Here is a 15,680-nt window from a genome sequence, read left to right as displayed (position 1 = left end):
CGGGTGCCAGTTGTACGGTTTTTCCTCCAACACATTGGTGCCGCTGGCTTCCAGGTTAAGCCAGCAGTGTATCAAGAAGCAGTGCGGCTTGGCAGGGTTGTGTTTTGGAGGATGCCTGGCTCTCGACATTTGCCTCTCCCGAGTCTGTACGGGAGTTGCAGTCTTGTCCCATTGCTCGAAATTGAGCCCAGGTGCATCCTGTTGCCATTGATCATCCTTGATGTTTCTACAACTTGATTGGAGTCCACCTGTGATTTAAATTGATTGGACATGATTTGGAAGGCACACATGTCTATATAAGGTCTCACAGTTGACAGTGCATGTCAGAGCAAAAACCAAGCCATGAGGTTGAAGGAATTGCTCCTGAGACAGGATTGTGTCGAGGCACAGATCTGGGGAAGGGTACCACAGTGGCCTCCCAAACTTCTTCCATTTAAGAATGATGAACGGGCAAGATTCTTCCTAGAGTTGGTCGCTCGCCGAAACTGAGCAATCGGTGGGGAAAGGGCCTTGGTCAGGTTGGTGACCAAGAACCCGATGGTCACTCTGACAGAGCTCCAGAGTTCCTCTGTGGAGATGGGTGATCCTTCCAGAAGGACAACTATCCCTGCAGCACTCCACCAATAAGGCCTTTATTGCGGAGGGGCCAGACGGGAGCCACTCCTCAGTAAAAGGCACATGACAGGCCGCTTGGAGTTTGCCAAAAGGCACCTAAAGGATGCTACGGGGATGTTTTTCAGCAGAAGGGACTATGAGATTAGTCAGGATCACAGGATTTTTTATTTTATTATTTAGCCTTGTATTTAACGAGACAAGTCAGTTAACAAATTCTTATTTACAATGACAGTCTACCCCAGCCAAACCCGGACGATGCTGGGCCAATTGTGCACCACCCTATGGGACTTAGCCTGGATACAGCTTGTGATACAGCCTGGAATCGAACCAGGGTCTGTAGTGACAACTCCAGCATTGAGATGCAGTGTCTTAGACCGCTGCAAAGATGAATGGAGCGAAGTACAGATATCCTTGATGAAAACCTGCACCAGAGTGCTCAGACTGGGGCGAAGGTCCACATGCCAACAGGACAACGACCCTAAGCACACAGCCAAGACAACACAGGAGTGGCTTCAGGACAAGTCTCTGAATGTCCTTGAGTGGCCCAGCCAGAGCCCAGACTTGAACCCGAATGAATATTTCTGGAGAGAACTGAAAATATCTGTGCAGCTCCCCATTCAACCTGACAAAGCTTGAGAGGATCTGCAGTTAGGAATGGGAGAAACTACCCAAATACAGGTGTGCCAAGCTTGTAGCGTCATACCCAAGACGACTCTGTAATCGCTGCCAAAGGTGCTTTAACAAAGTACAGAGTAAAGGGTTTGAATGAGGTCGACCAATTATGATTTGTTTTCAACGCCAATACCGATTTATTGGAGGACCAAAAAAAGCTGATACCAATTAATCGGCCATTAAAAAAAATATATATTTTTAAAATATTTCTAATAATGACAATTACAACAATACTGAATGAACAATTAACACTCATTTTAGCTAAAATAATACATACATCTATTTAGTCTCAAATAAATAATGAAACATGCTCCATTTGGTTTAAATAATGCAAAAACAGTCTTGGAGAAGAAAGTAAAAGTGCAATATGTTCCATGTAAAAAAAAAAAAAGCTAACTTTTAAGTTTCTTGCAAGGAACATATGAAAGCTGGTGCTGGTTCAATATTCCCAGTTCTTAAATATTCCCAGTTAACAAGTCTTAGGTTGTAGTTATTATAGGAATTATGAGGCATTGACTTTCTCTCTATACCATTTGTATTTCATATACCTTTTGACTATTGGATATTCTAATAAGCACTTTAGTATTGCCAGCCTAATCTCAGGAGTTGATAGGCTTGAAGTCATAAACAGCGCTGTGAATCAAGCATTGCTAAGAGCTGCTGGCAAATGCAGTAAAGTTTGAATGAATGCTTATGAGCCTGCTGCTGCCTACCACCGCTCAATCAAATATCAAATCATAGACTTAATTATAATATAATTAACACAGAAATATGAGCCTTTAGTCATTAGTATGGTCAAATCCGGAAACTAATTTAGAAAACAAAACGTTTATTCTTTCAGTGAAATACGGAACTGTTCCGTATTTTAGTGAACGGGTGGCAACCTAAGTCTAAATATTGCTGTTATGTCATAGTTATGAAAAATTCTGGCAACTTGGTTTGCAACGAGCCAGGCGGCCCAAACTGTTGCATATACCCTGACTCTGCGTGCAATGAACGCATGATAAGTGACAATTTCCCTAGTTAATATTTCCTGCTAACATGAATTTATTTTAACTAAATATGCAGGTTTAAAAAAATATATACTTTTGTGTATTGATTTTAAGAAAGGCACTGATGTTTTTGTTAAAACATTACCCGTTTGGCGAAGTAGGCTGTAAACTAACAGGCACTGCGTTGATTATATGCAACGCAGGACACGCTAGTTGACCTAGTAATATCATCAACCATGTGTAGTTAACTAGTGATTATATTGTTTGATTTAAAAAAAAAATGTTTTATAAGATAAGTTTAATGCAGATAGCTAGCAACTTACCTTGGCTCCTTGCTGCACTCACGTAACAGGTGGTCAGCCTGCCATGCAGTTTCCTCGTGGAATGCAATGGTAATTAGCATTCTTGGACGCCAATTACGATTGTTAAGAACTTCGGCCAACTTCTAGTCTGAATACTTATGTAAATATGATATTTCATTAAAAAAATGTTTTTTTATACATTTGCAAACATTTCTAAAAACCTGTTTTTGCTTTGGCATTATGTGGCATTGTGTGTAGATTGAGGGGGGGGGGTTTAATACCTTATTCTAAAATGTATCAATGTGGATAAAGTAAAGGTGTCTGAATACCTTCCCACATCAAGTCACTGCAGGGTCTTAAACTACATCACTTAAAATGTTGATTTTAAACTTGCCCTTCAGTTGTGTGTGTGTGTGTGTGTGTGTGTGTGTGTGTGTGTCAATAGTCATGTGCATACTTGCACAAAAACATGTAGATGTACTGGGTCTGTCAGTGTTGGATGTTAAGAATAGCCCTGCTCTCATGTGTTGTTTAGCCTTCGACTCATTCAGGTGGGAATGGCAGCAGGTCACAGAGTTGACCATAACAACGGAGCACCAACACCACCCTTCAGACCAGACACTTCCAGCATGAACCAAAATATTAAGCATAACAACCAAGTCATCATCAGATAAATACATACAGGCCACTATCATACAGTAAAATAAACCTACATCTCTAGACTAGCTGTGAGTTTGCACTCTGTTGACCATGATGAAAGCTGGTGAAATGGGTCTAGATGCTTAGCAGTCAGCCAATGAACATAATGTCATAACATCTGCACGACCTTGCACTGACACAAGTGAGTAAAATCTAACTTCTCGGCCCAATGTGTTTGGAAATTAAGACAAATGTTTGGTTGTTTGGGGCCTGCAATAGGGGAGAGGATGGAAAATGGTGTTGGGGTCCTCCTGGTTGTCGGTCTTTGAGTGTTTGGGCGAGAGCAGCACCCACCCCTGCTGCTTGGCTGCTGTCCATGTGCCTAGGACCCTGGGAATGAATCGTGCCCGGACCCTGTCTTTCTTTGAAGCCAGCGAGGAATGCATGGCCTTTTTTTTTCCCGGACAGCACAAGCTATCTGTGGTGAAATGTTCCCTCTGCCACAGAGCTCATTGTGCATCAGCAAGGCGGACAGACGTCACATGCATGCGATCGCCGCCTTTCTGCTTGGTCTTGGGGGGAGAAGGACTCTTTTCTCTGGAACTCTTCTTTACATCTTCTCCTGGTAACTTGTTGTGTTTTGCTCCTTCATTTTCCTCGTTCTAACCCTAATAGTTTTATTTAAGTCAAGTGTTTAACTTGGAAATTTGGTGTCATTTTATTATTTTTCTCATACGGAATCAAAAACGTGAACAAATTGGTCAGTGGATTTGGTAAGTTGTTTCCGTCTGGTGCTCTTCAAAGAGAATTATGTTTTAGATCTCTTGGTGTGAGTTGAGTCGACTCTAATGGAAGTCACTGTGACGGTGTGCGTGTTAGTGTATTTGTCTGGGACATTTAGCCTCTGTCCTCTCTACATTTTGTCACTGGCTGTCCTTCCCATCACTTCCACATGAGCGCTGGCCTGTTTGGTCCCGTTAATGTGTTCTAGCTAGCAGTTCAGGACTGGGAAGAAGCCTGGCGGGCCCAGGCAGCCGCTGCACATGGAGAAACTGGTGTCCCTCCACAACACACACAAACAAACCCCCTTTAACATCACTAACTAGACCTGGGAGGTCTGTATATGTGTGCATGTATGCCTGGTAGCTGGAGATTTTCATACAGTCTGCTGCAAACCAGGGGACGAGGGTGAGCTCTGTCACACTTTGGGGTGTGGTGGGACTTAGAACAGAGCTACCTCAGCCATTTTGAATGGTGGTTATTTGACCAATGTGTTTATTTATCTGTGTTGGCCCATGAGGGAGTGAACCCTGGTCGGCATGGAGGACTGTGGTGCTCATTGGCTTGTCTTTGTGTTGGCCACACTGATCTGTTTGTATGTATGACTGTAATCACCTGGAGGCCTGCATTCTTCTTAGTCTACCATCACCCCACATTAAGGCTGCCTGTTGGTGGACTTTATCATTATTTTGATGTTGGGTAATATCTGTATTGTAAACACCATTTTGGGCAGAAAGACAAGTTTCACTGTTACTGAGAAGCTTAGTGAATCTCTTCCGTTGCAGGAACATAAACAAGGCCAACATGAAATTAAAATATTTCAGTTATTGGAGAAAGTTCTTTGGGAACTTGTTATTGCTTCCTGATACAGAATGAGGAAAATGTCCTTGATTTTGGATTGGATCTTGGATGGTTGAGGGCAGCTCCCGAGGGGAACTGGGGGGATCTTGGATGGTTGAGGGGCAGCTCCCGAGGGAACTGGGGGGGGGATCTTGGATGGTTGAGGGGCAGGAGGGGAACTGGGGGGGGGGTCTTGGATGGTTGAGGGCAGCTCCCGAAACTGGGGGGGGGTCTTGGATGGTTGAGGGGCAGCTCCCGAGGGGAACTGGGGGGGAGGGTCTTGGATGGTTGAGGGGCAGCTCCCGAGGGGAACTGGGGGGGGGTCTTGGATGGTTGAGGGGCAGCTCCCGAGGGGAACTGGGGGGGTCTTGGATGGTTGAGGGGCAGCTCCCGAGGGGAACTGGGGGGGGGTCTTGGATGGTTGAGGGGCAGCTCCCGAGGGAACTGGGGGGTCTTGGATGGTTGAGGGGCAGCTCCCGAGGGGAACTGGGGGGGTCTTGGATGGTTGAGGGGGGAACAGCTCCTCCCGAGGGGAACTGGGGGGGTCTTGGATGGTTGAGGGCAGCTCCCGAGGGAACTGGGGGGGATCTTGGATGGTTGAGGGCAGCTCCCGAGGGGAACTGGGGGCAACTCTCTAGGGGAACTTGTATGTTTTATAAAATTCTATTGAAACAATAAAATAAACCACAGATTACTACAGGGGCTCCCAAGCGGTGCAGTGGTTTAAGGTCTACAGTCCCTGGTTCGACTCCAGGCTGTATCACATCCGGCCGTGATTGGGAGTCCCATAGGGCGGCGCAATTGGCCCAGTGTCGTCCGGGGTAGGCTGTCATTGTAAATAAGAATTTGTTCTTAACTGATTTACCCTGTTAAACAAATACATGTTTTTAAATCCTTTCTGTATCTAACACCAAACACTCAACATTATATCATTTCAGTAAAAAAAAAAAAAACGTTTTAATGTGGTCAGTATGTTTTTCATTAGGTCTAGTCATTCAAACACATTCATTGAGTACGGTGTATGTGCTTGGTTGGTTTCCTGATAAGTTAAACCAACACACAGTGCAACATGCAGTGCTTCAGTTGTGGATAACTATAAAATAGTCATTACACACATGACTAATCCCCAAATACAGTATGTTTGCCAAGTAGATATGGAATTCCAAGTTGTAATTAGGGTCTGGTTTCACAGGCACCTCTAACAGGTGTTCCATGCTGTGCCTTCAGAAAGTATTCGGACACCTTGATTTTGTACATTACAGCCTTATTCTAAAATTGATTCAACTGTTTTGCCCCCTGAATCTACACACAATAAATAACAAAGCATAAACAAGTTTAGACATTTTTGCTAATTTATTACAAATACAAAAATATTACATTTACACAAGTATTCAGACTCTTTACTCAGTACTTGGTTGAATAACTTTTGGCAGTGATTACAGCGTTGTCTTGGATATGACGCTACAAGCTTGGTACACCTGTATTTTTGGAGTTTCTCCAATTCTTCTCTGCAGGTTTCCTCCAGACGTGGTGCTTGGCATTCAGGCCAAAGAGTTCAATCTTGGTTTCATCAGACCAGTGAATCTTGGTTCTCATGGTCTGCGAGTCTTTAGGTGCCTTTTGGCGAACTCCAAGCGGGCTGTCATGTACCTTTTTTACTGAGGAGTGGCTTCCATCTGGCCTCTAACATAAAGGCCTGATTGGTGGACTGCTGCAGAGATGGTTGTCCTTCTGGAAGGTTGCTCACCTCCCTGACCAAGGCCCTTCTCCCTCGGTTGCTCAGTTTGGCCTGGCGGCCCGCTCTAGGAAGAGTCTTGGTGGTTCCAAACATCATACATTTAAGAATGATGGAGGCCACTGTGTTCTTGACCTTCAATGTTGCAGAAATGTTTGGGTACTCTTCACCAGATCTGTGCCTCAACACAGTCCTGTTTCTGAGCTCTACGGACAATTCCATCGACCTCATGGCTTTGTTTTTGCTCTATCATACACTGTCAACTGTGGAACCTTTTAAAAGGTGTGTGTGTGTGTGCACACCTTTCCAAATCATGTCCAATCAATTGAATTTACCACAGGTGGACTCCATCCTTGATATGTTTCTACAACTTGATTGATCAATGGGAACAGGATACGCCTGAGCTCGTTTTCGAGTCTCACAGCAAAGAGTCTGAATACTTATGTAAATAAGGTATTTCTGTTTTTTATATGAAATACATTTGCAAATGAAATGGTATCCACAAAACACCAGTCTCAACATCAACTGTGAAGAGGCAACTCCGGGATGCTGGCCTTCTAGGCAGAGTTGCAAACAAAAAGTCAGATCTCAGACTGGCCATTAAAAATAAAATCTTAAAATGGGTAAAAGAACACAGACACTGGACAGAGGAACTCTGCCTAGAAGGCCAGCATCCCGGAGTCGCCTCTTCACTGTTGACATTGAGACTGGTGTTTTGTGGATACTATTTAATAAAGCTGCCAGTTGAGGACTAGTGAGGCGTCTGTTTCTCAAACTAGACACTCTAATGTACTTGTCCTCTTGCTCAGTTGTGCACCGGGGCCTCCCGCTCCTCTTTCTATTCTGGTTAGCGCCAGTTTGCGCTGTTATGTGAAGGGAGTAGTACACAGCGTTGTATGAGATCTCCAGTGGCAATTTCTCGCATGGAATAGCCTTCATTTCTCAGAACTAGAATAGCCTGACGAGTGTCAGAAGAAAGGTCTTTGTTTCTGGCCATTTTGAGCCTGTAATCGAACCCACAAATGCTGATGTTCCAGATACTCAGCCTGTCTAAAGAAGGCCAGTTTTAATCAGCAAAAAAAAGTTTTCAGCTGTGCTAAGATAATTGCAAAAGCGTTTTCAAATGATCAATTAGCCTTTTTAAAATTATAAACTTGGATTAGCTAACACAACGTGCCATTGGAACACAGGAGTGATGGTTGCTGATAATGGACCTCTGTATGCCTAATCAGCTGTTTCCAGCTACAATAGTCATTTACGACATTAACAATGTCTACACTGTATTTCTGATCAATTTGAAGTTATTTTAATGGACAAAAAAATAGCTATTCTTTAAACAAGGACATTTCTAAGTGACCCCAAACTTTTGCACGGGTATTTATGATATGTATAAATATTTTTGGGAAGTACTGTTAAATGAATACAGGGAAACACTGCACACCTGACAAATGTGTCCTGTCCAAGTGTTACACAGTTTAAAAAAAAGAAATAATAAATGTTTTTGTTTTTTTACTATTTGGACATAAGCGGGCTGGGGGGGGATATGAAATTGTATGCAGAGAAACCCTGCAATCCTCTGAGAATTTATTTAATTGCGTGTAGATTAAAGACTCTGTGGTTGTACCTTTTTTGATCTTGCGGGTGTTGCCCCAGTTGACATGCCATGTTGAGAATCTAACACAAACATAGTATTAGTAGTCAACACAGTCGCTATGCTGAGGAAGCAGCTCATTTCCTATGAGTTTTCTGTTGGGTTTTCCACACCTCCCAGCTGTAGGAGGAGGAAAAGGAGCATGTTAAATAACATTTAATTTCTGTTAAGATAACCCTTCTGTTTTTGCTTTTCTTTGTTTTCCAAGAGTTATTCAAGAAGCACACTAAGGTTCTTCAGTTGAAGGCAGAAAATTACCCTGAGTTCTGAAGTGAAAGACTGAAGGTGAATGTGTCAGTGTCACCTCCATTTCACCTGTGTCCACACTTCAGTTTCCAAAGCCAGATGGATTCCTATAATTTAAACTTTGAGAAAATGAGCAACCTGGACCTGCACCCTCTGAGCCTACCATTGAGTCGGCTCTCCCCAGCTAAGTCCACCAGCAGCATCGACCAGTTCACATACCCCCACGGCAAGTGCGACTCGGCCTACAGCTCCTTCTCTGGGGGCTCCAATGCCCCAGACTACTCCTCCCCCTTCCTTCCAGATGATCTCCAGCACCACAGCCTGCTCTATGCTGACCTGAAGTATGTGAAGGCCATCTACCACCCCAACGTCCTCGACTCTGATGCCAAGAGCATGGATCAGCTCTACCGCTCCATGGAGGCCATCTCAAACCAGTATCGCAACAACAATGGCTGCCTGAGTGCAACACAGTACTGTGATCAGAATCAAGAAAAGCTGCCACCCCCTCCTCCTCCGCCCCCCGACCGCCTGGACAGCTTCATAGCCACCAGGAACCTGGAGAACTGCAGGGCGCAGCACAGTCCCGAGGGCCAGCTGGCAGACAGGTCTCCTCCACGACCCCGGACAGATAATCCTGATGCTGCCTGTCTCAGGCCTGACATAGTCTATGGTCGTAGGGCCTCACAGCCCTATCACAGGGACCCAGTCAACTCTGACCACACAGATAAGAGCCCTGAGCAGCAAACGTCAGCAAACGTCTTAAGCCGATCACCCCCTCGCACGAGTCAGCCTGAGCAGCACCCTAATCAGCAGGCTGGTAGTGCCGGTGTCGGCCATTCGGAGGGTCACTGTAAGAGGGTGCAAGAGCCCCGCGGGTCCCTCCTGCCGGAGCCACCGCCATCTGCCATCCCCTTGCATGTGGCACAGAACATGGCCAACAGCAGCATCCAACACAAGGGCCAGTTCTACTTCGTTACAGGTGTTTGTAAGTCGTCAGAGTCCAGTCTGAACCATGGTTCTCTGTGTGTGTCAGAAGAAGGCAGTGAGAGCCCTGTGTCTGAGCCTGTGGATAGGGAAAGGTTGCACAGCACCATGGACCACATGTTCAGGAACACCCAACAGAGGAACTATTTCACCCATGACACCACAAAAACCGATGTCAGGGAGTTTTACACCAAGCGTCAAGATATAAACTCCAGAAGCCAAGATGAGGCGACACAGATTCAGAGTAGGATTTCATATGGCCCCGCTCACATTTTAAACCGGCGCTCCCGCAGTTCCGATGCTTTACAACAAAGTCTCAAGATCCAGAGCAAAGAGATCGGCAGGCATCACAGCCCTAACCACCACATCTTCTCCTGCGGCCGAGAGGAGAACTGTCCTCTGTTATCAAATTCCCACAACCAGGAAATCCCTCCACCAATCAGCATGGAGCAGGCCACCCACCACAAGAGAGACGAACAAGTCAATGCAGGGAGGAGGCGGCCATTTGGAGGTGTTGCCAGCCAGAAGATCAACAAGGAAAACACCCCGCTGCTGTACCACCTCACTGGAGCCAACAGGGCGGCCCTGAATTTGAATTTGAAGCTCAAAAATGACATTGAGGTCTGTATGCAAGGTGAAGATGCAGGCCTCAATGCTGCTCATCAAGAAAGGCAAGCTCCCGTTAGCTGTAGTGATAGAACATCACAGGGTGAAGCATCCAGGGAGGAGAGCTCGGAGGCTATCGCCCACCCCTGCAACACGCTGGACGACTCCTTTAAGAAGTACTACAAGGAGAAACTGAAGGGCGCCCAGGATCAGGTCCTCAGGGAGACCTCCTTTAAGAGGAGTGACCTGCAGCTGTCCTGGCCCCACAGAGTGAGGCAGAGTGAGCTCAGGCCCACGGTACTTCACACAGTCTCCTCTTCACAGGACTCTGAGACCTCAGCAGACACACTCACCCCCTCCCCAACACAGTCTGAGGGGACAGATAAGGAGGACATAAAGGAAATGCTGAAGGAGGTTGAGAAAGAGAGGCCAGCGAACGTTGCCCAGCCTCAGTTGGTTCGTATCGGGGGCAGGAGGCGTCTGACTCCAGAGCAGAAGGAGCTGTGCTACTCCGAGCCGGAAAAGCTGAACCAGCTGGGTGACTCAGGTGAAGTAGGACTGCTGGTACTCTCAGGAAATGATGAGGAGCTGGGAGAACAGGGCCTGGTGGCAGCTAGGAGGAAGATGTTTGAGACCAAAGGCAGGGCCCTGTCCACCTCCAGCCTTTCTAAGACCTCCCTGCAGCACCTCCAGCACAAGGCCCTGGTGGCCTACATGGAGCGCAAGACTGGTCTCAAGGTGGCTGAGCCCCAGCAGCCTGCCCCTCAAGCCTCTCAATCCCCCAAACAGGGGCACTTCATGGCTGGGAAGCCATCTGACTGGGGCCCCAAGCCTCAGTCTGGGAATAAAGGAGGCCCCAAGAAGAAGCTGTACAGGCCCCATTCCGCTGGATGCGTCCTGGACTCGACCTCCAGCTCCATGAAGCATGCCCAGTTCAGCTCCTCTCAGTCCGGAGGTCATTCCCACCAGGCTAGCTGGAGAGAGTCACCCAGCCCCTCTCAGGGGAAGTCTGCCTCTGAGGAGAGTCTTCTGGACCAACCAGAACCACCTGAGTTGTTCAGAAACCGCTTCACCTCAACACCCCATGCATTTCAGGTAAGCCTTATCAGAACTCTTGATATTATTGCATTTAAAATAATTGAATAGGATTTGTAGACTTGTATTGAGTTTTATAGAGGACCATGTCACTTTACTGAATGTAACACAGATGTTCAAAGGGTGTTATGAATGGGGATTCTTGGTATGTTTGGCTACAGGGTCACAACTACATGAATGATCCCTCACCAGTCAATGCTATGGACACGTCCAGGTATGTTGCCATCACTTGTTTGTGAAAGTGGGAGTATCTGCGCCTGTAAGATTTACTGTATGCCTTGCTGTTGAACATGGATGTTTGCTCAGATGTGATTTATTGCAGCACTGAAAGTGAACACCCATATACCAACATTCCATTCTATGACGTATGTAGACAACATCAAACTTCATTTCAGCTATGTTCAGGGAGTCTTGTTCTTTCATCAGCTATGGTTAGGGTAAGATAAAGGCATAGAATATCTGAGTGGAACCAGGAACGTAAGTATCCAAAGCATCTCTAGCTCATCACAATCTCTGTGTAACTTTTCAGTGCTCAGACTCAGAGGCCAGTGGATGAGGAGAGTGTGGTGGTAAGGAGAGACCAAGCGAAGATATTCCCTGAGGGTCAGCGAGTCCGGGTGATGGGTCGGCGGGTCCGGATGGTGGTCAAGCGGGGAAAGTCCCTGGAGGAGTTGGGTGTGTCCCAGGTCAGCAGCTCCTCAGTCCTCAGTAAGAGCTCTGAGCAGCTGGGCCAGCTCCACAGCAGGCAGGGAGCCCCAGGACCAGGCCAGGAAAAAAGCAGTGTACCGTCCTTCAGCGAGACCCAGAGGAAGCCCCTCTTCAAGCAGGACTCTGCACCACAGCTGGGCAGTAGGGAGATGACAAGAAGCACCAGGGAGTCCACTACGTCTAACTCCCCAGTATCAAACACCTCGTCTCAGGTCAGGGCTCGTTCAGATGGGTCCCCTGGATCATACAACTTTGTCCCTTTGGTTAAAGAGGTGGTAGAGACCACTGGGCTCTCCTGCGACGTCCCACTCCCACCGTACCTTAACGGTCAGCAGTCCAGTGAGAGATTGGTCAAGTCCACCTCAACTTTTCCCTCCATACATACCCATCCCAGGGGCACTGGCGGGAGCAAGACTGGCTCCAAGTATGTAACTATATTATGATAAAGTGACCCTCACTCTCCAAACAAAATTCTCATCATTAAGTTAATGTACAGTTCCCTCTACTTTTATTGGCACCATTGGTAAATATGAGCAAAACGGGCTGTAAAAAAATGTCTTCGCTGTTTATCCTCTTGGTCTTCATTCAGAAAATCAAACCTATTTTAATTGAAGTAAAATGATAGAAAAAAATAAATCTGAAATAAATATTTTTCTCAATCTCATAAAAATCTTATGAGTAAAACCTAACTAAAGTATATTCCCATTCTTATTTTACATTTTTAAGTTCACTTGAGTGATTAGGAATACTTAAATGGTATGCTAAGACTTCCTGTTTCACTGGGGTATAAATATGAGGTGACATACAGGCCAAGTTCCCATAGTCATCCATCACTATGGGAAAGACCCGAGAATACAGTAATGATGTGTGACAAAAGGTTGTTGAGCTGCACAGATCAGGAATTGGCTATGAGAAAATAGCTCAACGGTTGAAAAGGCCCATTTCCACTATCAGGGCAATAATTTAAGAAGTTTAAAGCAACTGGAGATGTTAACAATCAGCATGGAGAATTGCAGACGTTAGTTGGGTCCAAAACTACAATCAGACGCCACCTACGTAACCACAAGTTGTTTGGGATGGTTGTCATAAAAAGCCTTTGCTGCCATAAAAAGCCTTTGCTGTCATCAAACAACAAACTCAAGCGCCTACAGTTTTCCAAACGTTACTGGAACTTTCAACGGGGCTGGGTTCTATGGTCAGATGAGACCACAATATAGCTTTTTGGAAACAAACACCAGAGGTGGGTTTGGAGTAGACCGAAAGATGCAGAAAAATACCTCCTCCCCACTGTGAAGTATGGTGGTTTATCTTTGTCGTGAGCATGTTTTTCTTCCAAAGGACCTGGACAACTTCTTAGGAAACATAATATCATGGACTCCAAGTAGCAGCAGTTATTAAATCAAAACCTGACTGTCTCTGCTAGGAAGCTTTAACTGGGCCTTGGTTGGAACATCCAGCAGTACAATGATCCAAAGCACACCTCCACATCAATACAAAAATGGTTCACTGACCACAGAATCAATGTTTTGCCGTGGCCAACCCAGTCCCCTGTACTAAACCCCATAGAAAACCTGTGGGATGAGCTCCCAGTGGACCTGGGAGTCTGAAGGATCTGGAGAAATGGTTTCAGATCCCTTGTCATGTGTTCTCCAACCTCATTACCCATTACAGGAGAACTTAGAGCTGTTATCTTGGCAAAGGGAGGTTGCACAAGTATTGAATGAAAGGGTGCCAATAATAATGGCACACATATATATTTGACAAAAATATTTGAAGTTAAGAATTTATTTTTAAAAGTTAGATTTTTGTGAATATTTTGAATGGAAGACCAAGAAGATAAACAAAGATTTTTTTTTTACAGCCTGTTTTGCTCATATTTACCAAGGGTGCCAATATTAGTGGAGGGCACCGTATAAAGTAACAATGGCTATTGATCACTGTTGATATTCCATTTTCTAATATCGCTCTTATTCTAGCAGTGTGATAACCGCCCCTCCTATACAACACACTCTGGAGAGAGAGCAGTCGGTGGACGAGCCCATTGAGACTCCTCAGCCCGAGGCCTCTCAGGAAGTCTCCCTGAGCTGTGGAGTCACCACAGACCCGACTCTGTGGGTCATACCACCTGAACCAGGGAGCCAAGTGGAGGATGAGGGCCCAGCCCTTTCTGATAATCTGACCGAGGGAGAGACTCCAAATCTAGTCCGTGCTCCAGCAGCTAGTGAGCCCCTTACAACTTCCTCCACCACACCAGTCCCTGACACTGACACCTGCCAGAGTGGAGAGGGCCAACAACCAGGAGAAGACAAGGAAACCGAGGGGGAGGAGGAGACCCCAGCAGGAGAGACGGAGAGCCCAGAAAAGACACCCACCACCGAGGATACAAAGTGGGAGGAGCTGGTGGAGGAGGTGGTCACAACGGACCAATCGCTGGCACGGGTGCTGTACCCGTTGACCAATCGTAAGACGGCACTGATGCTGATGGAGCAGCTCCTGTCAGAAGACACTCTGCTGATGGAGGAGCACTATAAGAAGAAGCAGAGAGACATCATGACACTGCATGCTGCTGACGGGTGAGTATCTCATTATGTTGCACTGTTTCAGGTGTCTGATGGCCATGTCCTGTATCAGCAGCTGTTACCTCACTGCACCTGGATAGATTAAAAGACACGTGTCCATGTAAAGACAAATGCATGGCTGAAGACGCATGGACATTATTCCAAGGTTGATCTCATCCATATACATTAATATCACTGTGTGTGTCTTCCTAAAGCTCTAAAACAGTGCATGATCCTGAAGCACCTCCCACATCTCCTGTTGATGAGAAAGTCCAACCCCAACCAGAGCCACAAAGCAAGATGGATGTCACAGAGAAGAAGGTAATTTAGCTCTGCATTATTTTTTTTGTAATAGAAGTGTATTTACTTGATCTCTTCCAGTTGATGATGTCATCTGAATCAGTGGAGTCTGCTGAGGGGAGGATGGCTCATAATAATGTCCGGAACGGAGCAAATGGAATGGCATCAAACACGGAAACCATGTGTTTGATAACATTCCACTTTTTCTGCTCCAGATACCAACCTCGTGTGATCTGAATATCATCAGGGCCCAGTTTTTCAAAAGTTTTCCGATCGGATTTTGGTAATCGGATCGGATTAAAGGTTAGAATTGGGTTTTTCAAAACGAAAAAGTTATATTCTGATCCTCTGGATAGGATAACAATTTGGTAATCCAATCTGAGCTTCAATCAGGATTGTATGTTGTTTTTATACATGTTTTTTTATCAACCTTTATTTGTGTAGTTTAATCAGTTTTGTTTTCTGTTGAGAGTTGGGAAGTAGTACCACAACCTGCCCAGTAGATGGGAAGGTGGAGGCCTGTTCAAAGAACTGAACATGTGGATTCTGTGATATTGTGGTATCTGGGTCAGAAAGGATCCTATCAGGTTATTTTCTCAAAATGTCTCAAATGCCAGATCGATCTAATCCTGTATAGCAAAAAAGAGGATTACGGAGTCTATCATTCTGGATAAAACATTTCGAAAACTGTGCCCTGGATGCAGTTTATTTCTTACATTGGTACCCCAGGTCATCTTAGGTTTCATTACATACAGTCGAGAAGAACTACTGAATATAAGAGCAGCGTCAACTCACCATCAGTACGACCAAGAATATGACTTTCGCGAAGCGGATCCTGTATTCTGCCTTTCACCCAGGACAACGGAACGGATCCCAGCCGGCGACCCAAAAACAACGACTTCGTAAAAGGGGGAAACGAAGACTCAGGAGACAGGGAACATCGTGCACCACTCCCTA

The 15,680-nt window shown here is 45.7% G+C and overlaps 1 protein-coding gene across 3 annotated transcripts in view; it reads left to right on the top strand.

Moving 5' to 3' along the window:
* LOC135550974 (protein Shroom3-like) overlaps window positions 1-15,680 on the top strand; it is a 38,818-nt gene that overhangs the window by 17,514 nt on the left and 5,624 nt on the right. Inside the window, exons 2-7 of one of the 3 annotated variants that reach the window (XM_064982293.1) lie at window positions 8,435-10,059; window positions 10,105-11,157; window positions 11,319-11,371; window positions 11,687-12,289; window positions 13,842-14,438; window positions 14,639-14,744. In XM_064982293.1, coding sequence (XP_064838365.1) covers window positions 8,572-10,059; window positions 10,105-11,157; window positions 11,319-11,371; window positions 11,687-12,289; window positions 13,842-14,438; window positions 14,639-14,744 — 3,900 coding nt within the window. In that variant the 5' untranslated portion in view covers window positions 8,435-8,571. Of the gene's footprint in view, window positions 1-8,434; window positions 11,158-11,318; window positions 11,372-11,686; window positions 12,290-13,841; window positions 14,439-14,638; window positions 14,745-15,680 lie in introns of all 3 variants that reach the window. The other 2 variants (XM_064982292.1, XM_064982291.1) reach the window with 2 other exon arrangements.

This window comes from Oncorhynchus masou, chromosome 12, assembly GCF_036934945.1.
Source record: "Oncorhynchus masou masou isolate Uvic2021 chromosome 12, UVic_Omas_1.1, whole genome shotgun sequence".
NCBI lineage: Eukaryota > Metazoa > Chordata > Actinopteri > Salmoniformes > Salmonidae > Oncorhynchus > Oncorhynchus masou.
The sequence above is the reverse complement of the archived record's forward strand: the minus strand, read 5'-3'. Positions and strand labels throughout refer to the sequence as shown.